The following is a 16,333-nucleotide window of genomic DNA, read 5'->3' as shown; positions in this document are numbered from 1 at the left end:
TGGAAGAACATACCATGCTCATGGCTGGTAAAAATCAACATCATTAAAATGTCTATACTTCCCAAAGCAATCTACCAATTCAATGCCACCCCTATTAAAATACCAACATCATGCTTTCAAGACTTGGAAAAAATGATTTTGTGTTTTGTATGGAACCAGAAAAAAACCCAAATAGGACTAAGGCAGTTCTTAATAATAAAAACAAAGCCAGGGACATCAGCATAGCAGACTTTAGGCTGTACTACAAGGCCATAGTAGTCAAGACAGCATGGTATTGGCACAAAAATAGAGACATAGACATTTGGAATTGAATAGAAAACCAGGAAATGAAACTAACATCTTACAACCATCTAATTTTCGATAAACCAAACAAGAACATACATTGGGGGAAAGGCTCCCTATTTTATAAATGATGCTGGGAGAACTGGATATTCACATGTAAAAGACCCACACCTTTCTCCACCCACAATAAAATTGATTCAAGATGGATAAAGGATTTAAATTTAAGGAAAGAAACAATAAAAATCCTCAAAGAAAGCATAGGAAAAACACTGGAAGATATCAGCCCAGGGAAAGACATCATGAAGAAGACTGCCGTGGCAACTACAACAAAAGTAAACAAATGGGACTTAATGAAACTGAAAAGCTTCTGTACAGCTAAGGAGACAACAACCAAAGCAAATAGACACCCTACACAATGGGAAAGGATATTTGCATGTTTTGAATCAGACAAACGCTTGATAACTAGGATCTATAGAGAATACAAATTAATCCACATGAAAAAAGCCAACAATCCCACATATCAATGGGCAAGAGACATGAATAGAAGCTTCTCTAAAAAAGATAGACGAATGGCTAGCAAACATAAAAAAATGCTCATCATCCTCAATTATTACAGAAATGCAAATCAAAAACACCCTGAAATACTATCTAACCCCAGTGAGAATGGACCACATCACAAAATCTCAAAACTGCAGATGCTGGCGTGGATGGGAGAGAAGGGAACATTTTTACACTGCTGGTGGGACTGCAAACTAATAGAACCTTTTGGGAAGGAAGTATGGAGAAATCTCAAAGAACTCAAGCTAGACCTCCCATTTGATCCTGTAATCCCATTACTGGGCATCTACCCAGAAGAAAAAAAAATCCTTTTATCATAAGGACACTTGCACTAGACTGTTTATCGCAGCTCAATTTACAATAACCAAAAGTTGGAAACAGCCTAAATGCCCACCAACCCAGGAATGGATTAACAAGCCGTGGTATATGTATACCATGGAATACTATTCAGACATTTTAAAAAATGGAGACTGTATAGCCTTTATATTAACCTGGATGGAAATGGAACACATTATTCTTAGTAAAGCATCACAAGAATGGAGAAGTATGAATCCTATGTACTCAATTTTGATATGAGAACAATTAAGGACAATTAATGACACGGTGGGGATGGGGAGAAGGGGAGAGCAGAGAGAGAAAGACAGAGGGAGGCGTGAGGGAAAGGAAGAGCTGAGAGAGGGAAGAAAGGACGGGGTGGGGTCTTGGTGTGTGACACACCTTTGCAGGTCAAGACACAATTGTTAAGAGGGACTTTACCTAATAAATGCAATCAGTGTGCCCTGGTTTCTTGTACCCTCAATGTATCCCCAACAATAAAAAAAGAAAAGAAAAGAAAAATAAATCACAGCACCACCTCATGTCCTGGCAATACATTGCAACATACTGTCATCAAGAGCAAGGACTTCTGTTTAAAACAAAGGAGGCATGGCTCAGCACCCACAGCACGGTATACACAAAGGCTGGTGGGTTCAAACCCGGACAAGCCAGCTAAACTACAATGACAAACACAACAAAAAATAGCTGGGCATTGTAGTGAGCACCTGTAGTCCCAGCTCTCTGGCGGCTGAGACAAGAGAATCACTTGAGTCCAAGAGTTTGAGGTTGCTGTGAACTGTGATGCTACAGCACTCTACTGAGGGCAACATAGTGAGACTGTCTCAAAAACAACAACAAAAACAAAAACAACAAAGGAGGCAGTGAGAAGTAAAAATGAGACAAGGAGGTGAACAAGAAGAAAGAATATATGAGGAGGAACCAACAGAAAAATTCAGGCACATGAAAAACCAAAACAAAGCAACTCCCATAATGGACCATGAGGCAGCTACTACAGAAGATTCCACCTATAAAGAATAAATAGACTTGACAAAAAGGGATTTAAAATATACATGATAAAGACAATAAAAGGAATAAACAAGAAAATGGAAAGAAAAACCAAAATCAGACGAGAGATACGTAGAATCAGAGCTTAAGGAAATGAAGGAGACAATAAGGGAATGTTAAAATGCAGTAGAAAGTATCAAAATTAGGTTAGACCGTGGAGAAGAAAGAACCTCAGAGCTAGACAATCAAGTTGTTTAGTTAACCCACGGAGTTAAAGAGGCAGAAAAGAAGAGAGAGAAAGCAGAACAGGCACTTAAAGAACTATGAAAATCAATGAAGCATTCAAATATACGAATAGTAGGGATTACTGAAGGGGAAGATTGTCCCAACAAATGGAAGCCCTACTGGAGACCATCATAAAGGAAACTTCCCAAGTTTTACTAAAGTCCCCAACACACTCCTTTCAGAAGAAGATTGAACCCCAGATCATCTTAACTCAAATAGAGCCACTCCAAGACACATTGTAATGAACCTCTCCAAAGTCAAGATGAAAGAAAAAATTCTGCAAGCAGCCAAGAGTAAGTACCAACTGATATACAGAAGCAAAGACATTAGGATGACAGCAGACTTTTCAACTGAAACATTCCAAGCCAGAAGAACATGGTCATCCACCTTCAACAGTCTTTTTTCTTTTTTTGCAGTTTTTGGCCAGGGCTGGGCTTGAACACACCTCCTCCAGCATATGGGGCTGTTGCCCTACTTCTTTGAGCTACAGGCACCACCCAACCTTCAACATTCTTAAACAAAACAATTTTCAGCCCAGAATTCTGATAAACTGAGCTTCAAAATTGATGGAGAAATTGAATCTTTCCTGGATATGTAAGCACTGAGGAAATTTGCCACAACAAGACCAGCTCTACAGGAAATACTTAGACCTATTCTTAACACTGACCACCACAAGGGACCATCAGCAAAGTAGACACCCAGAAGCTAAAGGTCAAAACAGCTTCCATAGTGGCCCAAAGGATAAAACTACACAATGTACTTTCAGGAAAAAAGGGTGAATAAAACTCCACCACACTGATCAATTCTCTCAATAAATATCATCACTAAAGAGGCACAGGCTGGCTGGCCAGATTAAAAAAACACAAGCCAGGGCAGCGCCTGTGGTTCAGTAGGTAAGGTGCCAGCCCCATATACCGAGGGTGGTGGGTTCAAACCCAGTCCCAGCCAAATTGCGACAAAGAAATAGCCAGGCATTGGGGAGGGCGCCTGGAGTCCCAGCTACTTGGAAGGCTGAGGCAAGAGGCTTAAGCCCAAGGATTTGGAGGTTGCTGTGAGCTGTGACACCACGGCACTCTACCAAGGGCTAATAAGTGAGACTCTGTCTCAAAAAAAAAAAAATAACCCACAAGCCATCTATATGCTGTCTCCAGGAGACACACCTAGCCTTGAAGGACAAATGAAGTCTCAGGGTTAAAGGATGGAAACCAGTATTTCAAGCAAATGGAAATAAGAAGAAAGGAGAGGTTCCAATCTTCTTTTCAGATACAAGCAGATTAAAAGCAACTCAAGTCATGCTATGATTTGGGGAAAAAAAAATTTTTAAATGAAAGTAACTCAAGAAAGACAAAGATGTACATTTTATCCTAGTCAGTGGAACAATGCAACAAGAAGATATTTCAATTTTAAATACTTATGCACCTAACTCAAATGCCCTCAGATTTATGAAACAGACCTTCATGGGCCTGAGCAATTAATATGATACCTCATTACACCACAATGGTCAGGGATTCTAACAAGCCTCTGACAGAACTGGAAAGATCCTCTAAACAGAAACTAAACAAAGTACAAAGGACTTGAATGTGACCCTAGAACAAATGAGATTAACAGACATACACAGAACACACCATCCCAAAGCTAAGGAATATACATTTTTCTCATCAGCACATGGTACATACTCCAAAATTGACCATATCCTAGGATACAAATCAAACCTCAGCAAAATTAAAAGAATAGAAATTACACTTTGTATCTTCTCAGACCACAAGGCAATAAACCCACCACCTCCTCATTCAAAGGAGTAGGGCAACGGCTCCATATGCTGGAGGTGGTGGGTTCAAGCCCAGCCCCGGCCAAAAACTGCAAAAAAAAAAGAAAAAAGAATGTTGAAGGTGGATGACCATGTTCTTCTGGCTTGGAATGCTTCAGTGGAACTCAACTCCCACAAAAATGTTCAACCCCACACAAAAGCGTGGAAATTAAACAACCTTGAGCTGAATGATATTTGGCTTCAGTAAGACATAAAAGAAGAAACTGTTAAATTTCTCAGACATAACAACAATGAATATACAAGTTACCAAAACCTGTGGGATACAGCAAAAGCAGTCTTAAGAGGGAAATTTCTCACATCAGATGCCTACATTCAAAAAACAGAAAGAGGGGGCGGCGCCTGTGGCTCAGTCGGTAAGGCACCGGCCCCATATACTGAGGGTGGTGGGTTCAAACCCGGCCCCGGCCAAACTGCAACCAAAAAATAGCCGGGCATTGTGGCGGGCACCTGTAGTCCCAGCTACTCGGGAGGCTGAGGCAAGAGAATCGCTTAAGCCCAAGAGTTGGAGGTTGCTGTGAGCTGTGTGAGGCCACGGCACTCTACCGAGGGTGGTACAGTGAGACTCTGTCTCTACAAAAAAAAAAAAAACAAAAACAAAAAACAGAAAGAGGGAACATCAACAACCTCATAAACCAGCTTATGAAATTGGAAAAAGAAGAGCAATCTAATCCCAAATCCAGGAAAAGAAAAGAAATAACTAAGATTAAATCAGAGATGAATGAAATTGAAAACAAGGGGGCAGCATCTGTGGCTTAGTGGGTAGGGCGCTGGCCCCATATACCAAGGGTGGCGGGTTCAAATTCAGCCCCGGCCAAAACCGCAACAACAACAACAAAAAATTGAAAACAAAAGAATCATTCAGAAAATTAATAAAACAAAAAGCTGGTTTTCAAAAAAATAAATGAAATTGATAAACCTTTGGCCAGATTAACTAGAAATAGAAAAATAAAATCTCTAATAACCTCAATCAGAAACAACCAAAGGGAAGTAACAACAGATGCCACAGAGATACAAGAGATCATTTCTGAGTACTATAAGAAACTCTATGCCTACAAGACTATGCAAACTTCTATGTACTACAAGAAATTGGACAATGTGGAAGAAATGGATCAATATCTAGAATCGCATCGTTTTCCTAGACTTAATCAAAAGAGCTAGATCTCTTTAACAGACTGATTTCAAGAACTGAGATATAAGAAACCAGAAAAAAAATATCTCCCAACAAAAAAATGCCCTGGCCCAGATGGCTTCACACCAGAATTCTATCAAACCTACAAAGAAGAGCTTATACCCATACTGCAGAAATCATTCCAAAAAATTAAGGAAGGAATCTGCCGCAAAACGTTCTATGCAGCAAACATCATCCTGATACCAAAACCAGGAAAAGACCCAACTAAAAAGGAGAATTTCAGAACAATTTCACTAATGAATATAGATGCAAAAATTCTCAGTAAAATCTTAGCCAACAGATTACAGCTACACATTAAAAAAAAAAATCATTCATCACAATCAAGTAGGTTTCATCCCAGGGATGGAAGGCTGGTTTAACATACACAATTTCATAAACATCATTCACCATATCAATGGAAGCAAAAACAAACACGATATGATCCTCTCAATAGATGCAGAAAAAGCATTCAGTAAAATTCAGCATCCTTTTCTAATTAAAACTCTGAAGAAAACTAGCATAGATGGCTTATTTATTAAACTGATTGAAGCCATCTATGACAAACCCACAGTAATATTATACTAAATGGAGTAAAACTGAAAGCTTTTCCACTTAGAACTGGAACAAGATAAGGTTGTCCTCTATCACCACTACTATTCAACATAGTACTGGAAGTTTTTGCTAATATAGTCAGACAAGAGAAGGAAATGAAAGGCACTGAAATGGGGGTAGACGAAGTCAAACTTTTTCATCAAACTCTTGTTTCCTGATGATATGATCTTATACTTAGAGAACCCCAAAGACTCATCCCCAAGACACCTGGAAGTGACCAAAAAATATAGTAATGTCTCAGGATATAAAATCAATGTCCACAAATCAGAAGCCTTTGTATATGCCAATAGCCATCAAGATGAGAAGCTAGGGCGGCGCCTGTGGCTCAAGGAGTAGGGCGCCGGTCCCATATGCCGTAGGTGGCGGGTTCAAACCCAGCCCCGGCCAAAAAAAAAAAAGATGAGAAGCTAATCAAGGACACAATCCCCGTCATAGTTGCATCAAAGAAAATTAAATACCTAGGAATATACCTAAGAGATGAAGGACTTCTATAAAGAAAATTATGAAACCCTAAGAAAGGAAATAACAGAAGATATTAACAAATGGAAGAACATACCATGCTCATGGCTGGGAAGAATCAACATTGTTAACATGTCTATACTATCCAAAGCAATTTATAGATTCAATGCAATCCCCATTAAAATACCAAAATCATACTTTCAAGATTTAGAAAAAATAATTCTTTGTATTGTATGGAACCAGAAAAAGCCTCATATAGCCAAGGCAATTCTTAATAAAACAAAGCCAGGGACATCAGCCTGCCAGACTTTAGGCTATACTACAAGGCCAAAGTGATCAAAACTTTGGTATTGGCACAAAAACAGAGACATAGACTTCTGGAACCAAATAGGAAACCATGAAATGAAACAAATATTATACAGCCACCCAATCTTTGATAAACCAAACAAGAACATACACAGGGGAAAAGAATCCCTATTCAATAAATGGTGCTGGGAGAACTGGATAGCCACGTGTGAAAGACTGAAACTGGACCCGCACCTTTCTCCACTTACTAAAATTGATTCATGGATAAAAGATCTATATCTCGGACATGAAACAATAAAAATCCTCGAAGAAACTGTGGGGAAAACACTTTCAGCTACTGGACTGGGGGAAGACTTCAGAGGCAATTGCAACAACAAAAAAAATAAACAAATGGGACTTAATTAAATTGAATAGCTTCTGTACAGCTAAGGAAACAATGACCAAAGCAAATTAGACAACCATCAGAATGGGAAAAGATATTTGCATATCATGAATCCGACAAAAGCTTGTTAACTAGGTTCTACAGAGACCTCAAATTAATCAACATAAAAAAAGCCAACAATCCCTTATATGAATAGGCATGAGATGAATAGAACCTTCTCTAAAGAAAAAAGATGAATGACTAACAAACATATGAAAAAATGCTCATCATCCCTAATCATCAGACAAATGCAAATCAAAACCACCATGAGATATCACCTAACCTCAGTGAGAATGGCCCACATCACAAATCTCAAAGCTTCAGATGCTGGCATGGATGTGGAGAGAAGTGAACACTCTTAACACTACTGGTGGGACTGCAAACTAATACAACCTTTTTTGCAAAAAGTATGGAAAATCCTCAAAGAACTCAAACTAGACCAACCATTTGATCCTGCAATCCCATTACTGGGCATCTACCCACAAGGAAAAAAAACCCTAAATGCCCATCAACCCAGAAATGAATTAACAAGCTGTGGTACATGTATACCACAGAATACTATTCAGCCACTAAAAAAGATGAGAGACTTTAAATCTTTTATATTAACCTAGATGGAGTTGAAATGAGGGCGACGTACTCAGACTCCGTCTCAAAAAAGGACAAAAAAAAAATATTTTATACAGTAGTTGAACCTCCATAGTTAATCACCTCCCTACACTGACAACCTCCTTAAGCTGACCTAATTTTCACAGACCACACATGTATCACATCTACACATATAAGTGGTCAACTTATAGAGGTTCTATTGTATTAGGAATTATGGGAATTATCACCAGTTTTCATTCATGAGCAAAAACTTTTGTAATTCTCTATTATTTTATGGGTGAATCAATAGGTTATCAATGTCTATTTTATAATAAGTATGTACTAGTTTTAATAATTATAGGAGATGTTATTTGATCTTGACAGGGCACCAAATTATTTATACATTTTTATTTAATTATGCAAAAATATTATATGTTTGGAAAAATGAATAGAAATAAACATACAAAATTATCATTTTAGACATTACCTAGCATAAAAGTTAACAAAAGAGGCCTTGATGTCAAAAAGAAACTGAAACTCTGGCTCTCAAACTTCTTGTCTAGCCTATCAACTGGTCATGATGAGGGCAACATATGTTGTTTGACCTCAAATGCAAGGTACCTACCATAGTGTCCACAATACTGTAAGCAGTTAATAAATGGCAACCTTTATTCTGGTTGACAAAATTAGAGGGGCTACTTTTTCTTTTTTATTATCATCTCAATTTTTCAATTTTTCTACAAAGAACATTCTTTACAAAGAACATGTTTCAAAAATATACATGTAATTAAAATTTTTCAGTTGAACAATATGTCTAAAAGCCTTTATGAAATGCAAAATTAAAAGAAAATTACTCTCACTAAATACTTTCCTCATTCAATAAGCTGAGTCAGTCCCCTGTATGCATGGATGCTGCATCCATGGTTCAACCAAACTTAGATCAAAAATATTATACTCAGAAAAAAAACTGCATCTGTACCACATATATACAGACTTTTTTCCTTGTCATTATTCCCTAAAGATTATAGTATAACAACTATTTACATAACATTGTATTATGTATTTGTTTGTTTGTTTTGAGACAGAGCCTCAAGCGATAGCCCTGGGTAGCGTGCTGTAGCGTCACAACTCACAGCAACTTCAAACTCCTGGGCTTAAGCGATTCTCTTGCCTTAGCCTCCCAAGTAGCTGGGACTACAGACGCCTGCCACAACACTCGGCTATTTTTTGGTTGTAGTTGTCATTGTTTGGCATGCCTGGGATGGATTCGAACCTGCCAGCTCTGTTGTATATGGCTGGCACCTTAGCCACTTGAGCTATAGGTTCCAGCCTGTATTATGTATTATAAGTAATCTCAACTGTGGCCAAAGGAGTAGGGGACCGGCCCCATATGCCAGAGGTGGTGGATTCAAACCCAGCCCAGGCCAAAAACTGCAATAAATAAATAAATAAATAAATAAATAAACATAGGTGGGCGCTGTGGTGGGTGCCTGTAATCCCAGGTACTCGGGAGGCTGAGGCAAGAGAATCATCTAAGCCCAAGAGTTGGAGGGTGCTGTGAGCTGTGTAATGCCATGGCACTCTACCAAGTGCAACAAAGTGAAACTCTGTCTCTTAATAAAAAAAGGGAAAGAGAAGGCAGAGAAAAGCATCTTTGAAAAAGAAGAACTATTTTCCCAGTCATGATACATTAAAGTTTCTTTTTTTCTTTTTTTTGAGACAGAGCCTCAAGCTGTCACTCTGGGTAGAGGGCAGTGGCGTCAGTGACCAAGGGCGATAAAGTGAAACTCTGTCTCTACAAAAAAAAAAAAAAAAGAAGATACCCTCCCATGTAGCTGGGACTACAGGTGCCCACCACAATGCCCGACTATTTTTTTGTTGCAGTTGTCATTGTTGTTTAGCTGACCTGGGTCAGATTTGAGCCTGCCAACCTGGGTGTATGTGGCCAGTGTCCTACCCACTGAGCTACGGGCACCGCCCACTTTAAGTTTCTTGTAAAAATATTACTAAAGTATGCTTTTGGAAGAGAGGATGCCTAGAGTCTTAGATAAATCAACGGAATCTCTATGAACTAGGAACAATAAAGAAGTCTAAATTCAGATTATATCGATATAACTTAACTCACTTAAATACACGTATAAAGCAACAAGTACACTGATGAAATCATAAGAAATTATTACAGAAATACTGAACAAAAATTGCTATTAGGATGATATGCCTATTCATATTAATAAAATGTTACCTTTAATTTACTGACATTTAAAATCATAGCATCACAATAAAAAATGATAAAGGAGAATATCAATAGCACTGTACAAAGACTAGGCAAAGAGGCTGAATTAGATATTTTTACTTAAAATTTCCCATTTGGGGGTGGGTTTTTATATTTTAAACCTTCATTTACTGGGAATTAGCTTGCTAAATAACAACATCTAAAAGTTTATCCAGAGTTCTGCAAATTTTATATATAGTATACCACTGTGATAAAAAAGAAGATACTCTCTAGGGCAGCGCCTGTGGCTCAGTGAGCAGGGCGCCGGCCCCATATACCGAGGGTGGCGGGTTCAAACCCGGCCCCGGCCAAACTGCAACAAAAAAATAGCCGGGCGTTGTGGCGGGCGCCTGTAGTCCCAGCTACTCGGGAGGCTGAGGCAGGAGAATCGCCTAGGCCCAGGAGTTGGAGGTTGCTGTGAGCTGTGTGACGCCACGGCACTCTACCAAGGGCGATAAAGTGAAACTCTGTCTCTACAAAAAAAAAAAAAAAAAGAAGATACTCTCTAATAAGCAGGCATAATCTATAACTCAGTCATTAAAGTCATAATCAAAGCGATCATCAACTCCAGCCGAAATTTTCCAACAATTTCTTAACTGTTCTTTCTTCTTCCATATAATAACAAAAGTAATTTTTTTAAACTTTAAGTAAAGCCGTCTTTACTAAATACTTTCCTCATTCGATAAGCTGAGTCAGTCCCCTGTATGCATGGATGCTGCATCTGTACCACATATATACCACATCTGTACCACGCCACTGCCCTTCCACGAACTCCCAATGTAAAAATCACCAAATTCCTTACCATGAGCCACAAGATTTGATTTTTTTTTTCCTTAGACTCCTTTTCTGATTTTTCTCTCTAGGCATAGAGCTGCTCCTCAAATAGACTAAGAGTGCTTCTACTTCAGAAACTTCGGCATTCCCTCTAACTAGGAACTCTGATGTAGTTTGGCTTACTCATTTCCCATACATTTCTGCTCAAGTATCCCCTTTCTGAAGTCTTTAACTAATCTATACACATGTACAACATCCATCTCCTCCTAGGAATGCTCTCTCTACCCATTGTTTCTCTATAGCATCTACCATCAATTGATATGCTGTATTTTTTGTTTCTTGTTAATTTGTCCCCAACTAAAATTTAAGCTTCTATGAATGTTAGAGAATGACATCTGACAGAAGGTTGGTACATAACCAGTATTTGTGAAATTAATCTATTCAGTTAATTTTAAAGTTATTTCTTTTTTTTTTTATCACTATTTTTTTTTTGAGACAGAGTCTCATGCTGTTGCCCTGGGTAGAGTCCCATGGCGTCACAGCTCACAGCAACCTCAAACTCTTGGGCTTAAGCGATTCTCTTGCCTCAGCCTCCCAAGTAGCTGGGACTACAGGCACCTGACACAACACCCAGCTATTTTTTTGGTTGTAGTTGTCATTGCCATTTGGCAGGCCCAGGCCGGATTCAAACCTGCCAGCTCCAGTGTATGTGGCTGGCACCCTAGCCGCTGAGCTACAGGCATAGAGCCTTGAAGTTATTTCTTATACAAAAACATTATTCAGTCAATGAAATACAATTTGAGTTGCAATAATAGGTTTGTACCAAGCAATCCACATATTTTATTTAATACCCTCTACAATCAGAGTAGGTAACTTGTGGTAGAAAACAGTATTTTTGTAAGAAGCTAAATTATTTTTTCAAAGAATTAAAGGCAAAATCTTGATCACATTAGTACACTCTAACACAAATAGTTAGGAAAAGCTCCAGAACAACAAATGTCTTAAAGGACCTCAAACATATTTCTGGGTGAAAGGGAAAAAAATAATTCATGTACTGAAATGCTTCTCATACACAGAAGTTAGTTTCCAAATTGGCTACCTTTAAAGCATTTCAACAATTGCAAATGACAGAATAATAGTTTAAGTTCAAGATAAAACTCAGGTACATAATTAAATGTAAACACAATTTTATTATAAAAATTTAGTAATAATATGCACAAATGTGAATTAAAATACAAACAAAACAATATCTTCTTAAAATCAAAGACAATAATGATAATAGAAAATTACCTTGCAGTTCTGTAGCAGTCGTAAGAGATGTTCAAAACAATTACTGTTAAGAAAAATGGCCTGCAGAACAGGCCTATCTGTGCAATCTAACATGGCTGTGATGGTATCTAGGGAAATAAAAACAAATTCTCTATGTAAAAGTGAAAGTTTGGGATTATATGAATATTTAATCATGTTTTTAATTCAGGCTTTTCAGCTAACAAAACATGTAAATGTATTGGGAAATAATAGGGATGAGGAATAGAAAACAAATTCTATAATTATCACTTGGTAAGAAAGTGAATATTTTCTTTACTTAATTATTTAAAATATTTAAGTTTTATATGAGTGATACATCATTTCCCAAAGACTGATTTAGTTGTTCTTCCATCACAAGCCTCAAGTCTAAGTGCCAATTTGCTACTAATAAAAATAAAAGGATCTGTTTTGTAATATAGTCTCATCTATATACTATTTTATAAAATTAACATATGGTCATTATGAAAATGAGACTTCAATTAATCCATTTACAATAATGGTCTGCTCTAATTTCCTACTGAAGGAATATCCCCATCCAAATCAAAGGGCATCTGGTGTAGGCAATACCACAGATCCTAAAAAAAAGGAAGTTCATACTACTGGGCTTAAGCAATTCTCTTGAAGTGGTAGGACTACAGATGCCCACCACAACACCCAGCTATTTTTAGAGGCAAGGTCTCATTCTGGCTCAGGCTAGTCTCAAACCTGTGAGCTCAGGAAACCTACCCACCTCGGCCTCCCAAGTGCTGGGATGTGAGCCACTGTACCCAGCTAAACTTTCTTATAAACTTGAAATTTATAATAATCATAAAACACGACATGTTATATAAAATAATAAAAACTATATAAATTTCATTTTCCTATAGAAACAAATGTTGTAATGCATCATTTTCAACAGAATTTTGATGTCCAATATTTTTTAATGGACACTATACACACACACACATAAACATATAAAAGCATTTTTATGTCTTTAGAAGCTACATTAATGTTGCTGATGTCTGGGTAGTAGCATATAAAGAACTTTTATTTTCTTTTTACTTATCTTAATTTCCTAGTTTAACTATAATTAAAATATACTGTTTCAATAATAAGTAACTATGAGTTAATAATATTTACATTTAATAAGAAATCACGTATGTTGGTGAGGGAGCTTGCAAAGCAGAGAGAGCGATACGTAAGCATAGAGTAACACAAAACAAGAGAGAAAAAGAAACACACATATATACAGAGGACCTGCGGAAAAACAAAAACAGAAGCTCTCTAGAATAAAGGCAGATGCCTGAAGTGACCTCTACAGAGATGTTATAGAGACACAACTAAATTGATTGTACATGACTTTGCCACAGGTTACTACAAATGACACTTTCTTAAAATTTACTTTTCCTAGAATTTCAAAGTCATAGCCGGCTTTCCTTTTAACACTGATGCTTTTAGAAGACTACACTTTCAAAAAAGAATATAGAGACTGGACTATCATTGTTAAAGCAAAGATGTTAGACAAACAAATCAATTCTATATTAATTATCTGGAAGTTAAAATCCAAATAGTCACACAATATTTGAATTAAACAATCAATACATCCACACAATGACTTTGTATTTCAAAAGAAAGTGGGACATATGACAACAAAAATTAGACTCAGAGAAAACTGTCTTCATGGAATACTTACTCAGCATTTTGATCTGTAGAGCTATGAATCGGCTTTTCCACTGTCTGGACCTTCTCTGATTAGGTAAAGCTGAATGATCTGAATTTAACAATTTAAAATAGTTCTCCAGAATAGTACTGGTTTCCACTTGACGCTGGTCAGAGCTGCTACTGAGAAGAATATGTACCACTTCCGTAAGGCACTTGAGAGTTAGCTCTACCTTCCTACCCACTTCTTCAGGATTTTCATCCTCCCAGGAATCACAATCTGCTAAAACTCGCATAAGAACTTCCATGGTGGCTGGAGAAATTGCTTGCAAAGCATTCCTCTGAAATATGGAGGTAACAAAAATGAAACCCAAACCTAAACAAGATTCTGCATGTTTGTAACAACAAAGAGAATTCAATAAGTTTGCAGACTTATTTTTAATAAATCAAAACATAGAAGATCTTTTTAACAAATAATTTGACAGATATCGCTAGTGTTTTGTACATATTCAATCCTCCCTTCCTCACAGAAAACTCACTTTCTACCCTTCCTTGCAGATAAGGGTAGCTATGTAATATGGTTCTAGCCAAGAATATTTGGCATTGGACTATGAAGAGGATATTACTTTATAAATAAAAAGAGAGAGAGACCCTTTGCCCCTGGGCTAGGAATGCAAACATAATACCTGAAAGCCCCTTTGTATCATGAGAAGATAAGCCCAAATTAAAGTAGCATGCTAACAGAGAGCAGAACAGCAATGTCAAAGGACCTTAGTCTTTGATATCATCATTGAGCTGCTATACCAGCCCAGAATTGCCTACATTTGGATTTCTTTTTTTTTTTTTTTTTTGTAAAGACAGAGTCTCACTTTATGGCCCTCGGTAGAGTGCCGTGGCCTCACACAGCTCACAGCAATCTCCAACTCCTGGGCTTAAGGGATTCTCTTGCCTCAGCCTCCCGAGTAGCTGGGACTACAGGTGCCCGCCACAACGCCGGCTATTTTTTGGTTGCAGTTTGGCCGGGGCAGGGTATGAAACATTTGGATTTCTTAAGCAAGAACAAAACAACAATCTAAAATTGGCTAAGTCTCTATCAGGTTATTTGTTGGTTACAACTAATCCATCCCAACTGATTTAGATATATAATAATGAATGCCTTGGATCTGATTTTATAAGTCTATTTCTGAAAACTAAACACTCTTTAAGTAATTGGTAGTAGCTATATTGAGGTGACCAGTAAAACGCAAAATTAAACATATGTATTACCCTAAATTGTTAAATCAAAATATAATGAAACAGAACACAGTTGTGCAAAATCATCTGAAAGTAATAGCACTTAAGCCATTAAGCTTTGTTATTAATAATAATTATCAATATAATAAATCATGTCAATAATATACTATGGAAGAAACTGCCAATGGCCCACCTAATATTCAATTTCCCCACCTTCCTTATTAATAAAACCCCTGATGTTTTCCAGGGTACATGGCTACCCAGAATAAAAATCACATTTCCTAAACTCTCCTCCTTTCAAGGATGCTGAGGAAGTAAATTTTATCAAATTTATTATATGGACATATATACCTTCTCTGCAGTGATGTTGACTAAGAATATGGCAAAAGAGATAGGAAAAGACAACAAATGTCAGCTTTTCAGCATCTCTTTAAACAACAGTTGGCAGGGCAGCACCTGTAGCTCAGTGAGTAGGGCGACAGCCATATACACCCAGGGTGGCAGGTTCGAAACCGCCTGGGCCAGCTAAACAATGACAACTGCAACCAAAAATAGCCGGGCGTTATGGTGGGCACTTGTAATCTCTACTACTTCCAAAGTAATAGAGAAATAACAAAAATGAGAAATGAGGCAAGAAAATCACTTAAGCTCAAGAGTTTGAGGTTGCTGCGAGCTGTGACGCCATAGCACTTTACGGAGAGCAACGGTGAGATTCTGTCTAAGAAAAAAAAAAAAAAGATACTTGGCATATGCCATTTGTCTCCTTGTTCTTCATTGCCCCCTTTATCTTTGTATCTCAAATACAAACATGATAGCTAGAATTTTAGAATGCACAGAAGAGTAAGGATGAAGGATTGACATTAAGAAGGAACCCGAGACCCTGAAAATCATAGAAGTTCCAGACTAACTCTGGACTGTTTACTACTCTTTTTTTCTTTTTGTAGAGACAGAGTCTCACTTTATGGCCCTCAGTAAAGTGCCGTGGCCTCACACAGCTCACAGCAACCTCCAACTCCTGGGCTTAAGCGATTCTCTTGCCTCAGCCTCCCAAGTAGCTGGGACTATAGGCACCCGCCACAACGCCCGGCTATTTTTGGTTGCAGTTTGGCCGGGGCCGGGTTTGAACCCACCATTCTCGGTATATGGGGCGGGCACCTTACTGACTGAGCCACAGGCACCGCCCAAAAATCTTTGTTTTCTTTTTTTTTTTTTTTTTTTCAGTTTTTGGCCAGGGCTGGGCTTGAACCCACCACCTCCGGCATATGGGGCCAGTGCCCTACTCTG

General features: G+C 37.9%; 1 protein-coding gene across 8 annotated transcripts in view; it reads right to left on the bottom strand.

Moving 5' to 3' along the window:
• The window catches only part of NBEAL1 (neurobeachin like 1), a 226,669-nt gene that overhangs the window by 149,025 nt on the left and 61,311 nt on the right, over positions 1–16,333 (bottom strand). For all 8 annotated transcript variants that reach the window (XM_053596936.1, XM_053596939.1, XM_053596938.1 and 5 more), the window contains 2 exons: positions 13,851–14,157; positions 12,161–12,267 (listed from right to left, as the gene is read on the bottom strand). In XM_053596936.1, coding sequence (XP_053452911.1) covers positions 12,161–12,267; positions 13,851–14,157 — 414 coding nt within the window. The remainder of the gene's footprint in view (positions 1–12,160; positions 12,268–13,850; positions 14,158–16,333) is intronic.

Source organism: Nycticebus coucang, chromosome 7, assembly GCF_027406575.1.
Source record: "Nycticebus coucang isolate mNycCou1 chromosome 7, mNycCou1.pri, whole genome shotgun sequence".
NCBI lineage: Eukaryota > Metazoa > Chordata > Mammalia > Primates > Lorisidae > Nycticebus > Nycticebus coucang.
This window is presented reverse-complemented; position numbering and strand designations above follow the sequence as displayed.